The sequence below is a fragment of the Somniosus microcephalus genome, unplaced genomic scaffold (genome assembly GCF_052327205.1).
Source record: "Somniosus microcephalus isolate GS21.2 unplaced genomic scaffold, FLI_Smic_1.0 unresolved_chr7, whole genome shotgun sequence".
NCBI lineage: Eukaryota > Metazoa > Chordata > Chondrichthyes > Squaliformes > Somniosidae > Somniosus > Somniosus microcephalus.
The window spans coordinates 18,471,736-18,484,690 of record NW_028225185.1 but is presented as its reverse complement, the minus strand read 5'-3'; the positions used below and the strand labels follow the sequence as shown (position 1 = coordinate 18,484,690).

The 12,955-nt window shown below is 53.8% G+C and overlaps 1 protein-coding gene across 1 annotated transcript in view; it reads right to left on the bottom strand.

Annotated features, from left to right (window-relative positions):
• The window catches only part of LOC147086598 (uncharacterized), a 214,576-nt gene that overhangs the window by 36,198 nt on the left and 165,423 nt on the right, over window positions 1–12,955 (bottom strand). Inside the window, 3 exon segments of the mRNA XM_085978281.1 lie at window positions 71–199; window positions 3,075–3,203; window positions 6,991–7,125. Of these exon segments, the coding sequence (XP_085834407.1) occupies window positions 71–199; window positions 3,075–3,203; window positions 6,991–7,125 (393 nt within the window).

Here is a 12,955-nt window from a genome sequence, read left to right as displayed (position 1 = left end):
AGCTTCTCCAGTCCATTTTTTTGAAGGAGTCACTTATAAGTCAGAACGCCCGCGATTTAAGCCTACTTACGCTGTGTGCAGTAAATGCCACCCCATCCCGGGGTGCACTGGCATTCGCCACTCACGGGGCTGCAGGTTCCTCCGTTCTCACAGGTACATCGGTGAATACAGCTCGGTCCCCAGAACCCAGGCAGACAATCTGTGGGGCCAGAGAGAGAGAGAGAGAGAGAGACTAGCAGTGTTGCGGAAAACACTTTCAGGAACAGCAATATTCTCTGCCCTAAAACAGCGCCCAAACTGTACAACACAGAAACAGGCCATTCGGCCCATCTGCTCCGTGCCGGTGTTTCTGCTCCACACCAGCCTCCTCCCGCCCCTCTTCATCTCACCCCATCACCATATCCCTCTATTCCTTTCTCCCTCATGTGTTTATCCAGCTTCCCCTTAAATGCATCTGTGCTATTCACCTCAACCACTCCCTGTGGTAGCGAGTTCCACATTCTCACCACTCTCTGGGTAAAGAAGTTTCTCCTGAATTCCCCATTGGATTTATTAGTGACTGTCCTTTATTTATGGCCCCTAGTTCTGGTCTCAATTGGACAACCCGTACTCGACACCTTATGGAGAACCAACACACTGTAAAACTCCGTTATTGAAGAAGGGTAGGAGAGCTGAACTACATGCCCACCAATCCCTTTGTGATAATAATACCAACCGTTATACTGGGTTTATGTTAGATGCCTCATAGGAACATAGGAACAGGAGACCATTGAGCTCCTCGAGCCTGTTCCACCATTCAATGAGATCATGGCTGATCTGTGACCGAACTCCATCTACCCGCCTTTGCCCCATCTCCTTAATACCTTTGGTTAACAAAAATCAATCAATCTCAGATTTAAAATCAATTGACCCAGCACCAATTGCTGTTTGCGGAAGAGAGTTCCAAACTTCTACCACCCTTTGTGTGTAGAAGTGTTTCCTAACTTCACTTCTGAAAGGTCTGGCTCTAATTTTTAGACTCTGCCCCCCTAGTCCTAGACTCCCCAACCAGCGGAAATAGTTTCTCTCTATCCACCCTATCTGTTCCCCTTAATATCTTGAAAACTTCGATCAGATCACCCCTTAACCTTCTAAATTCCGGGAAATACAACCCTAGTTTGTGTAATCTCTCCTCGTAACTTAACCCTTGAAGTCCGGGTATCATTCTGGTAAACCTACGCTGCACTCCCTCCAAGGCCAATATATCCTTCCTATTTGATCTGATTCATTATCCCCATCCCCCCCGTCCCGGACTGTAGGGATCGACAGACCTTCCCCTCCCCCTGTGGCACATAAGAACATAAGAATTAGGAGCAGGAGTCGGCCATACGGCCCCTCGAGCCTGCTCCGCCATTCAATAAGATCATGGCTGATCATCGGCCTCAACTCCACTTTCCCGCCCGATCCCCATATCCCTCGATTCCCCTAGAGTCCAAAAATCTCTCGATCTCAGCCTTGAATATACTCAACGACTGAGCCTCCACAGCCCTCTGGGGCAGAGAATTCCAAAGATTCACCGCCCTCTGAGTGAAGAAATTCCTCCTCATCTCAGTCCGAAATGGCCGACCCCTTATCCTGAGACTGTGACCCCTGGTTCTAGACTCTCCAGCCAGGGGGAAACAGCCTCTCAGCTTCTACCCTGTCAATCCCCCTCAGAATCTTGTATGTTTCAATGAGATCACCTCTCATTCTTCTAAACTCCAGAGAGTATCGGCCCATTCTACACAATCTCGCCTCATAGGACAGCCCTCTCGTCCCAGGAATCAATCTGGTGAACCTTCGTTGCACCGCCTCCAAGGCAAGTATATCCTTCCTTAGATAAGGAGACCAGAACTGTGCCCAGTACTCCAGGTGTGGTCTCACCAAGGCCCTGTACAATTGGAGCAAGACTTCCTCACTCTTATACTCCAACCCCCTTGCAATAAAGGCCAACATGCCATTTGCCTTCCTAATTGCTTGCTGTACCTGCATGTTAAATCTCCGTGTTTTGTGTACAAGGACAACGGCCCATCCATAACCTGCATTGTCCTGATCACCAGTCTCCCGAGTGAAACTCTACCCTCCCCGGACTCTCGCTGGGTTTAAAAGACGCTGCTCTCCGCCCAGTAGCCGTTTTGCGAGTGTGCGCCTCGAGACGGCGAGTGCTGACACGTTCTTGTACTGAGGGGCGGGGCGGTGGGGAGGCCCTCCCAACCCCCTCCCCTCCCGACATTCACACAGTGGTACATTCCAGTAGAGGGCCGCCGGATCGTGACCAGGTCCTGGCGCCCCTTTGTGGGGTTTAGCCCCCTTCTTTAGCCCTGAGGCCCATTGTCCCCCCCTCCCCCCCACAGGCTCTCCCGGCTGCAAGCAGCGAACTCAGTATGCTGAGCGTGGGATCTTCCTGTTCTGTAGGGCTCAGTACCACACCGACTCACAGGCCTGATTGAGGGAGCCAGTGGTTCATATCTCAGCACTTCCTGCTGCTCCAGACCCGATTCTGTAGCTAGAACGATACAGCACAGAAGGATCCCATTCGGCCCATCGTGCCTGTGCCGGCTCTTTGAAAGAGCTCTCCAATTAGTCCCACTCCCCCCTGCTCTTTCCCCACAGGGGAGCCAAGGGTTATGGGGAGCGGGCAGGGAAGTGGAGTTGAGACCAAGATCGGATCAGCCATGATCTTATTGAATGGCGGAGCAAGCTCGTGGGGTCAAATGGTCCTGTTTCTTATGTTATTCCGTATCTACTCTATCAAAACCTCTCAAGATTTTGAACGCCTCAATTAAATCTCCCCTGAACCTTCTCTGCTCCAAGGAGAACATCCCCAGCTTCTCCAGTCTCTCCACGTCACTGAAGTCTCTCATCCCTGGGACCATTCTGGTAAATCTTCTCCGCACCCTCTCCAAAGCCCTTCACATCCTTCCTAAAGTGCGGTGCCCAGAATTGGACACAAGACTCCAGCTGGGGCCTAACCAGTGATTTATATAAAGAGTTTGACGTGATTTCTTCACACTCAGAGGTACAGACAGGCGTGTGCTGGGCGCAGAGGCACTCACGTTGCGAGCAGTCCTGTCCGGCCCAGCCCAGCTGGCACTGGCATGTCCCGTCGTACGGGCTGCAGGTCCCGTTGTTCGCACAGCTGCAGACTCCGAGACACCTCTTGCCAAACCAACCGGACGGGCAAACTGAACAAGAGAAGGAGATGTTAAAGAATTCTTGGAAAGAGAGCGAGCGAGAGGGACAAAGACAGATAGAGAGACAGAGAGAGGGAGGGAGAGAGGGAGACAGAGAGAGAGGGAGACAGAGAGAGAGAGAGAAACAGAGAGAGGGAGAGACAGAGAGAGAGAGAGACAGAGAGAGAGAGAGAGAGACAGAGAGAGGGAGAGACAGAGAGAGAGAGAGACAGAGAGAGAGAGAGACAGAGAGAGGGAGAGACAGAGAGAGAGAGAGACAGAGAGAGAGAGACAGAGAGAGGGAGAGACAGAGAGAGAGAGAGACAGAGAGAGAGAGAGAGACAGAGAGAGAGAGAGAGACAGAGAGAGAGAGAGACAGAGAGAGGGAGGGAGAGAGAGGGGAAGGCAGAGAGAGGGAGGGAGAGAGAGAGAGAGGGAGACAGAGAGAGAGAGGGGGAGGGAGAGAGAGGGAGGGAGAGAGAGGGAGGGAGACAGACAGAGAGAGAGAGGGAGACAGAGAGAGAGAGAGACAGAGAGAGGGAGAGAGACAGAGAGAGAGAGAGACAGAGAGAGAGACAGAGAGACAGAGAGAGAGAGAGACAGGGAGAGAGACAGAGAGAGACAGAGAGAGACAGAGAGAGAGAGACAGAGACAGAGAGAGAGAGAGAGTGGGATAGAGAGGGAGGGAGAGAGAGAGAGGGGGAGGGAGAGAGAGGGAGATGTCAAAATTGAGATTAGTCCTAGGAGAAGGAGACAGACCATACCTTGGGGCCAAATATGTAACAACATGTCACAACCTGAGGACTGTTTAAAATTAAGACTGTTTAAAATTAATATTGAACGTACCAAATGAAGTACAAAGACTGTTTAAAATTAATATTGTTTAAAAGTAATATTGTATGTACCCAACAAATGTCAAATCGATTGACACCTACAGAATGTTGGAAAACTGTACCTTTTTGCTATGTAAGCTTTGGCAATATGGTTCTCTGTAAACTTTCATGCCAATAAAGCATTTGAATTGGAAATTGGAATTGGGAGACAGAGAGAGAGAGAGGGGGAGGGAGACAGAGAGAGAGAGAGAGAGAGGGAGACAGAGAGAGAGAGAGACAGAGAGCGAGAGACAGAGAGAGAGAGAGACAGAGGGAGAGAGAGACAGAGAGAGACGTGGAGAGAGATAGAAACGGAGAGAGAGAGGGTGAGAATGATAAAGAGAGGGAGAGAGAGAGAGAGACAGAGACATAGAGAGAGATAGAAAGAGACGTGGAGAGCGATAGAGATGGAGAGAAATAGAGACAAAGAAAAAGAGACAGAGAGAGATAGAGAGAGGGAGAGAATGAAAAGAGAGGGAGAGAGAGAGAGACCGATAGACAACAACAATGTAGTAAAACGTCCCAGGGCGCTTCACAGGAACGATTATCGGACAAAATTTGACACCGAGCCACATCAGGAGATATTAGGACAGGTGACCAAAAGCTTGGTCAAAGAGGTCGGTTTTAAGGAGCGTCTTAAAGGAGGAGAGAGAGGCGGAGAGGTTTAGGGAGGGAATTCCAGAGCTCGGGGCCCAGGCGGCTGAAGGCACGGCCGCCAATGGTGGAGTGATGGAAATCGGGGGGATGCTCAAGAGGACAGAATTGGAGGAGCGCAGAGATCTCGGAGGGTTGTGGGGGTTGGAGGAGGTTACAGAGATAGGGAGGGGCGAGGAGGCCATGGAGGGATTGGAACAGGAGGATGAGAATTTTAAAATCAAGGCGTTGCCGGACCGGGAGCCAGTGTAGGTCAGCGAGCACGGTGGGGGGGTGATGGGTGAACGGGACTTTGGAGCTGTGGAGTCTCAGTCATTGAGTACATTCAAGGCCGAGACCGATAGATTTTTGAATATTAAGGGAATTAAGGGATATGGAGATCGGGCGGGAAAGTGGAGTTGAGGTCGAAGATCAGCCATGATCTCATTAAATGGCGGAGCAGGCTCGAGGGGCCGAATGGCCGACTCCTGCTCCTATTTCTTATGTTCTTACTTTCTCCCTAGTTTGGAGTCAGACATGCCATCCTCAGCCATCAGATGCTGGTAACTGCTTGTTATCAGTTATTTATGATCATGCTGTTCAGGCAACTATTGCACCATGGAATGAATCATTAAACTCCCAAAGATATCTTCCATTCCATGTCGATATACATTTTAAAGCAGTGTTGCTGAGCAAAGTCAAAGTCCTAACGTAGCATTAGCAGATGGTTATTAGCAGTAATGGGAGAAAGGTAGGCACTGGGCCTCAGTTGGCCAAATCAAAGATGCAGTCAACGACCTTCCCAGCACGCACACCACAGACAGCTAGTCTGGAGACAAGATCATCGCCACGGTACAGGATGTTCTAACGTCCGCAGGGAACCAAAACACAACCAGATTCGAAGCATCTATCCAGTTCCAATGCTAGACATTTAGGACTGAGATGAGGATCAGCCATGATCATATTGAATGGTGGAGCAGGCTCGAAGGGCCGAATGGCCTACTCCTGCTCCTCTATCTTCTGTCCATCAGTGTTGAGTGTTGGAGGAGGGAGAGAATGGGTGAATAATAGGGGGGGGGGCGGTAACATTAGCTTCATTAGTAGATGCCGATGCACTCGGGGCGGAATAGCCCTGTCGGCGCTCCACTTCCGCTTTCACAAGGTCTTCGCAGAACCTCGCAGCGCAGAAGGAGGCCGTTCGGCCCGTCCTGCCGGTGCTGGCTCCCTAGAAAGAGCTGGCCAATCATTCCCGCTTCTCCATTGCTCTTTCCCCGTAGCCCTGCAAATATTCTCACCTTCAAGCATCTCCAGGCGATTGCACGCCTGGAAAGCGGCAAGTGGACAATTCGGGCCTCGGTGGCCGGGCGTGAAGAACGGCCAGTTTGCTGAGATAGCAAGGGCGTTAGCAGAGTATAGAAACATAGAAACATAGAAGATAGGAGCAGGAGTAGACCATTCGGCCCCTCGAGCCTGCTCCGCCATTCAATGAGATCATGGCTGATCATCCAAATTCAGTACCCTGTCCCTGCCTTCTCCCCATATCCCTTGATCCCCTTTAGCCTCAAGAAATATATCCAAGTCCTTCTTGAATATATTTAATGAATTGGCCTCAACTGCCTTCTGTGGTAGAGAATTCCACAGGTTCACCACTCTCAAACAAAATTTGACACTGAGCCACAAGAGGAGATATTAGGACAGGTGACCAAAAGCTTGGTCAAAGAGCAGAGCTTAGGGCCCAGGCGGCTGAAGGCACGGCCGCCAATGGTGGAGCGATGGAGATCGGGGGGATGCTCAAGAGGTCAGAATTGGAGGAGCGCAGAGATCTCGGGGGGTTGTAGGAGGTTACAGAGATAGTGAGTGGGGCGAGGAGGCCATGGAGGAATTTGAGCACGAGGATGAGAATTTTAAAACCGAGTCGTTGCCGGACTGGGAGCCAATGTAGGTCAGTGAGCACAGGAGGGGGTGATGGGTGAACGGGACTCGGTGCGAGTTAGGACACGGGGCGAGCAGAGGTTTGGGATGAGCTGAAGTTTACGGATGGGAGACCGGGCTAGGAGAGCGTTGGAATAGTCGGGAGTCTAGAGGTGACAGAGGCAGGGATGAGGGTTTCAGCAGCGGATGAGCTGAGACAAGGGACGGAGACAAGGGACGGAGACGGGCGATGTTGCTGAAGTGGGCGGTCTTGGTTTACAGGGCTTCTTGCTGAGGTAATGGGGGGCGGCTGGTCCCCAATCAGAGGCAACGTCACCGGGAGGTGGCGAGGGAAGAAAAATGAGCAACAGCGAGCTGGTTACCTTGGTTACAGAGCAGGCCGGTGAAGCCTGGGGTACAGTTACAGCGCCCACTGATATGATGGCAATGGCTACTGGTGTGGACGCATTTGGGACACACTTGACTGCATTGGTATCCATAGTAACCAGCTGGGCAGGCTGTAGAAAAAAAGGAGGGAGAGTTAATATGAGGGAGAGTCAGTATCAAATACCAAACAGTGAGCCAATCCTAGTAAAGGGGGAGACGGGGGTGGGGAGGGGCTACCCATCAGTGGGTAGCCCTCTCGCGTCTCCGAGTCAGAAGGTCGTGGGTCCAGAGACTTCGGCACAAAATCCAGGCCAACACCCCCAGTGCCAGTACTCAGGGAGCGCCGCACTGTCGGAGGGGCAGTACTGAGGGAGCGCAGCACTGTCGGAGGGGCAGTACTGAGGGAGCATCGCACTGTGGGAGGGGCAGTACTGAGGGAGCGCTTCACTGTCGGAGGGGCAGTACTGAGGGATCGCCGCACTGTGGGAGGGGCAGTACTGAGGGAGCGCAGCACTGTCGGAGGGGCAGTACTGAGGGATCGCCGCACTGTGGGAGGGGCAGTACTGAGGGAGCGCCGCACTGTCGGAGGGGCAGTACTGAGGGAGCGCCGCATTGTCGGAGGGGCAGTATTGAGGGAGCGCCGCACTGTCGGAGGGGCAGTACTGAGGGAGCGCCGCACTGTCGGAGGGGCAGTACTGAGGGAGTGCCGCACTGTCGGAGGGGCAGTACTGAGGGAGCGCCGCATTGTCGGAGGGGCGGTACTGAGGGAGCGCCGCACTGTCGGAGGGGCAGTACTGAGGGAGTGCCACACTGTCGGAGGGGCAGTACTGAGGGAGTGCAGCACTGTCGGAGGGGCAGTACTCAGGGAGTGCCGCACTGTCGGAGGGGCAATGCTGAGGGAGCGCCGCACTGTCGGAGGGGCAGTATTGAGGGAGCGCCGCACTGTCGGAGGGGCGGTACTGAGGGTGCGCTGCACTGTCGGAGGGGCAGTACTGAGGGAGCGCCGTACTGTCGGAGGGACAATACTGAGGGAGTGCCGCACTGTTGGAGGGGCAGTACTGAGGGAGTGCCGCACTGTCAGAGGGGCAGTACTGAGGGAGTGCCGCACTGTCGGAGGGGCAGTACTGAGGGAGCGCCGCACTGTCGGAGGTGCCGTGTTTCGGATGAGGCGTTAAACCGAGGCCCCATCGTCCATCTCAGGTGGGCATGAAAGGATACCACGGCCACTATTAACAGAATAGCTCTGTGTGGGCTCTTGCTGTGCCGCATTACCTTCCATAACAACAGCTCACACCACTTCAGAAGTAATTCATTGGCTTTGAGGAACTTTGGGCTGTGCAGAGCGGTACACAAATGCGAGCAGTGCCTTTCCCCTTCTGCAGGGTGAGCAGGCGAGGTCTGTTTGGGGTCAAGACGGCGATGATTGCAATAGGAGATCAGATCCACATCATGCCTCAATGGCCGAGAGCAACCTGGGCCAAGGCACTGTTGGCTGGCTTACTGCGGGAAGGGATGTGGGGTGGAGCTATCACTGGGGGGTGGGGCTATCACTGGGGGCGGGGCTATCACTGGGGGCGGGACTATCACTGGGGGCGGGGCTATCACTGGGGGTGGGGCTATCACTGGGGGTGGGGCTATCACTGGGGGGGGCGGGGCTATCACTGGGGGTGGGGCTATCACTGGGGGTGGGGCTATGAATGGGGTGGGGTTCTCACTGGGGATGGGGCTATCACTGGGGGCGGGGCTATCACTGGGGGCGGGGCTATTACTGGGGGGCAGGGCTATCACTGGAGGCGGGACTATCACTGGGGATGGAGCTATCACTGGGGGTGGAGCTAGCACTGGGGCAGAGCTATCACTCACTGGGGGTGGAGCTATCACTAGGGTGGAGCTATCACTGGGGGTGGAGCTATCACTGGGGGCGGAGCTATCACTGGGGGTGGAGCTATCACTGGGGGTGGAGCTATCGCTCGGAGTGGGGCTATCACTGGGGGTGGAGCTCTCACTGGGGGTGGGGCTAACACTGGGGGCGGAGCTATCGCTCGGAGTGGGGCTATCACTGGGGGTGGAGCTATCACTGGGGGTGGAGCTCTCACTGGGGGTGGAGCTCTCACTGGGGGCAGGGCTATCACTGGGGGGCGGAGCTATCACGGGGTGAAGCTATCGCTGCGGTGGAGCTATCACTGGGGGTGGAGCTCTCACTGGGGGCAGGGCTATCACTGGGGGTGGAGCTATCACTGGGGGTGGAGCTCTCACTGGGGGTGGAGCTCTCACTGGGGGCAGGGCTATCACTGGGGGTGGAGCTATCACTGGGGGTGGAGCTCTCACTGGGGGCAGGGCTATCACTGGGGGTGGAGCTATCACTGGGGGTGGAGCTCTCACTGGGGGCAGGGCTATCACTGGGAGGTGGAGCTATCACTGGGGGCGGAGCTATCACGGGGCGGAGCTATCACTGGGGGTGGAGCTATCACTGGGGGCGGAGCTATCACTGGGGGTGGGGCTATCACTGGGGGTGGAGCTATCGCTCGGAGTGGGGCTATCACTGGGGGTGGAGCTCTCACTGGGGGTGGGGCTCTCACTGGGGGTGGAGCTCTCACTGGGGGTGGGGCTAACACTGGGGGCGGAGCTATCGCTCGGAGTGGGGCTATCACTGGGGGTGGAGCTCTCACTGGGGGTGGAGCTCTCACTGGGGGCAGGGCTATCACTGGGGGGCGGAGCTATCACGGGGTGAAGCTATCGCTGCGGTGGAGCTATCACTGGGGGTGGAGCTCTCACTGGGGGCAGGGCTATCACTGGGGGTGGAGCTATCACTGGGGGTGGAGCTCTCACTGGGGGCAGGGCTATCACTGGGGGTGGAGCTATCACTGGGGGTGGAGCTCTCACTGGGGGCAGGGCTATCACTGGGAGGTGGAGCTATCACTGGGGGCGGAGCTATCACGGGGCGGAGCTATCACTGGGGGGCTATCACTGGGGCGGACCTATCACTGGGGTCGGGGCTATCACTGGGGGTGGGGCTATCACTGGGGGCGGGGCTATCACTGGGGGCGCGGCTATCACTGGGGGTGGGGCTAACGCAGGGGTGGAGCTATCGCTGGGGGTGGAGCTATCGCTGGGGGTGGAGCTATCGCTGGGGGTGGAGCTATTGCTGGGGTGGGGCTATCGCTGGGGGCGGGGCTATCACTGGGGGTGGTGCTATCACTTTGGATGGGTCTATCACTGGGAGTGGGGCTATCACTGGGGGTGGAGCTATCACTGGGGGCAGGGCTATCACTGGGGGTGGGGCTATCACTGGAGGTGGGGCTATCACTGGGGGCGGAGCTATCACTGGGGCAGAGCTATCACTGGTGCAGAGCTATCACTGGGGGGTGGGGCTATCACTGTGGGCGGGGCTATTGCTGGGGGTGGAGCTATCACTGGGGGTGGAGCTATCACTGGGGGTGGAGCTATCACTGGGAGTGGGGCTATCACTGGGGGCAGGGCTATCACTGGGGGTGGAGCTATCACTGGGGGTGGGGTTATCACTGGGGGGTGGGGCTATCACTGGGGGGTGGGGCTATCACTGAGGGGTGGAGCTATCACTGGGGCAGGGATATCACTGGGGGTGGGGCTATCACTGGGGCGGAGCTATCACTGGGGCGGAGCTATCACTGGGGGGTGGGGCTATCACTGGGGGCGGGGCTATCACTGGGGGTGGAGCTATCACTGGGGGTGGGGCTATCACTGGGGGTGGAGCTATAACGGAGTGGAGCTATAACTGGGGGTGGAGCTATCGCTGGGGAGGTGCAGCTACCGTTGGGGGGTGTAGCCATTGCTGAGGGTGGGGCTATCACTGGGGATGGAGCTATCGCCGGGGGCGGAGCTATCACTGGGGGTGGAGCTAAATCTGGGGGCTCCGGATAAGCCTACAAGCAAATGAGAGGGTGGTACATAGGAACACAGGAACATAGGAGAACAGGAACATAGGAACACAGGAGCATAGGAACACAGGAACATAAAAATATAGGAGAACAGAAACATAGGAACATAGTAACATAGGAGCACAGGAACATAGGAACACAGGAGAACAGGAACACAGGAACACAGGAATATAGGAGAACAGGAACATGGGAACATAGTAACATAGGAGCACAGGAACATAGGAACACAGGAGAACAGGAACACAGGAACACAGGAATATAGGAGAACAGGAACATGGGAACATAGTAACATAGGAGCACAGGAACATAGGAAACACAGGAGAACAGGAACACAGGAATACAGGAGCACAGGGACACAGGAGCACAGGAACATAGAAACACAGGAATATAGGACAACAGGAACATAGGAACACAGGAACATAGGAACACAGGGACACAGGAACATAAGAATTTAGGTACAAAGGGACACAGGAACACAGGAATATAGGAACACAGGAACGTAGGAACACAGGAACACAGGGACATAGGAACACAGGAATATAGGAACACAGGAACATAGGAACACAGGGACACAGGAACATAGGAATTTAGGAACATAGGGACACAGAAACATAGGAGCACAGGAACATAGGAACACAGGAACATAGGAGCACAGGGACACATGAACATAGGAACTCAGGAACACAGGAGCACAGGAGCACAGGAACATAGAAGCATAGGAACATAGACACATAGGAGAACAGGAACACAGGGACATAGGAGAACAAGAACACAGGAACAGAGGAACATAGGGACACAGGAACATAGGAACTCAGGAACATAGGAGCACAGGAACATAGGTGCACAGGAACATAGGAACACGGGAACATAGGAACACAGGAACATAGGAACACAGGGACACAGGAACATAGGAACATAGGAACACAGGAACATAGAAACACAAGAACACAGGAACATAGAAACACAGGAACATAGAAACACAGGAACATAGAAACACAAGAACACAGGAACATAGGAACACAGGAACATAGGAACACAGGAGCACAGGGACACAGGAACATAGGAGCATAGGAACATAGGAACACGGGAACATAGGAACACGGGAACATAGAAACACAAGAACACAGGAACATAGAAACACAGGAACATAGAAACACAGGAACATAGAAACACAGGAACATAGAAACACAAGAACACAGGAACATAGGAACATAGGAACATAGGAACACAGGAGCACAGGAACACAGGAGCACAGGAACATGGGAACACAGGGACACAGGAACATAGGAGCATAGGAACATAGGAACACGGGAACATAGGAACACGGGAACATAGAAACACAAGAACACAGGAACATAGGAACATAGGAACACAGGAGCACAGGAACATGGGAACACCGGGACACAGGAACACAGGAACATAGGAATACAGGAGCATAGGAACATAGGAACACGGGAACATAGGAACACGGGAACGTAGGAACACAGAATGTAGGAACACAGGAACATAGGAACACAGGAACATGGGAACGCGGGAACATGGGAACACGGGAACATAGGAACACGGGAACGTAGGAACACAGGAATGTAGGAACACAGGAACATAGGAACACGGGAACATAGGAACACAGGGACACAGGAACATAGGAACATAGGAATTTAGGAACATAGGGACACAGGAACATAGAAACACAGGAACATAGAAACACAGGAACATAGAAACACAGGAACATAGAAACACAAGAACACAGGAACATAGGAACACGGGAACATAGGAACATGGGAACACAGGAACACAGGAACATGGACACAGGAACATAGGAACTTAGGAATACAGGAGCATAGGAACATAGGAACATGGGAACAAAGGAACACGGGAACATAGGAACGCGGGAACATAGGAACACGGGAGCATGGGAACATGGGAACACAGGAACATAGGAACATAGGAGCATAGGAACATAGGAACATAAGAACACAGGAACATAGGAATTTAGGAACATAGGGACACAGGAACATAGAAACACAGGAACATAGAAACACAG